The 321-nt window shown below is 58.9% G+C and overlaps 1 protein-coding gene across 1 annotated transcript in view; it reads left to right on the plus strand.

The window, feature by feature from the left end:
• The window catches only part of LOC119589083, a gene marked incomplete in the record, with an annotated part of 33,277 nt that overhangs the window by 29,618 nt on the left and 3,338 nt on the right, over nucleotides 1-321 (plus strand). Inside the window, 1 exon segment of the mRNA XM_037937658.1 lies at nucleotides 78-274. Within this exon segment, the coding sequence (XP_037793586.1) occupies nucleotides 78-274 (197 nt within the window).

Below are 321 nucleotides of genomic sequence, written 5' to 3' on the forward strand. Positions count from 1 at the left end.
CGAGACCACGATGTTTATGCAACACCCTGACGTACTGCAAATGAATGCAATTTTCTGATCCTCTTAAACCCTTGCAGATGAAGACGCGGGCGTGCCTTGCTTACCTCATGGTGGGCGTGTGCGGGCTGGCCGCCGCCCTGCCCTTCCTCGGCGAGGGCGGGCAGATGGGGCCGGGAGAAGGACCAAGAGACAATAATCCCGTGTTTAACGTGTGGGAATTCGCCTACGTTCACGACGGCTCCGTGAACACCAGGTCGGCGCAGGCGGATGAGGCGTAAGTACATCTGTGGGGGTGTAGTGTGCTGTGTGCGGTGGGGCGAT

This window comes from Penaeus monodon, chromosome 25, assembly GCF_015228065.2.
Source record: "Penaeus monodon isolate SGIC_2016 chromosome 25, NSTDA_Pmon_1, whole genome shotgun sequence".
Lineage (NCBI taxonomy): Eukaryota > Metazoa > Arthropoda > Malacostraca > Decapoda > Penaeidae > Penaeus > Penaeus monodon.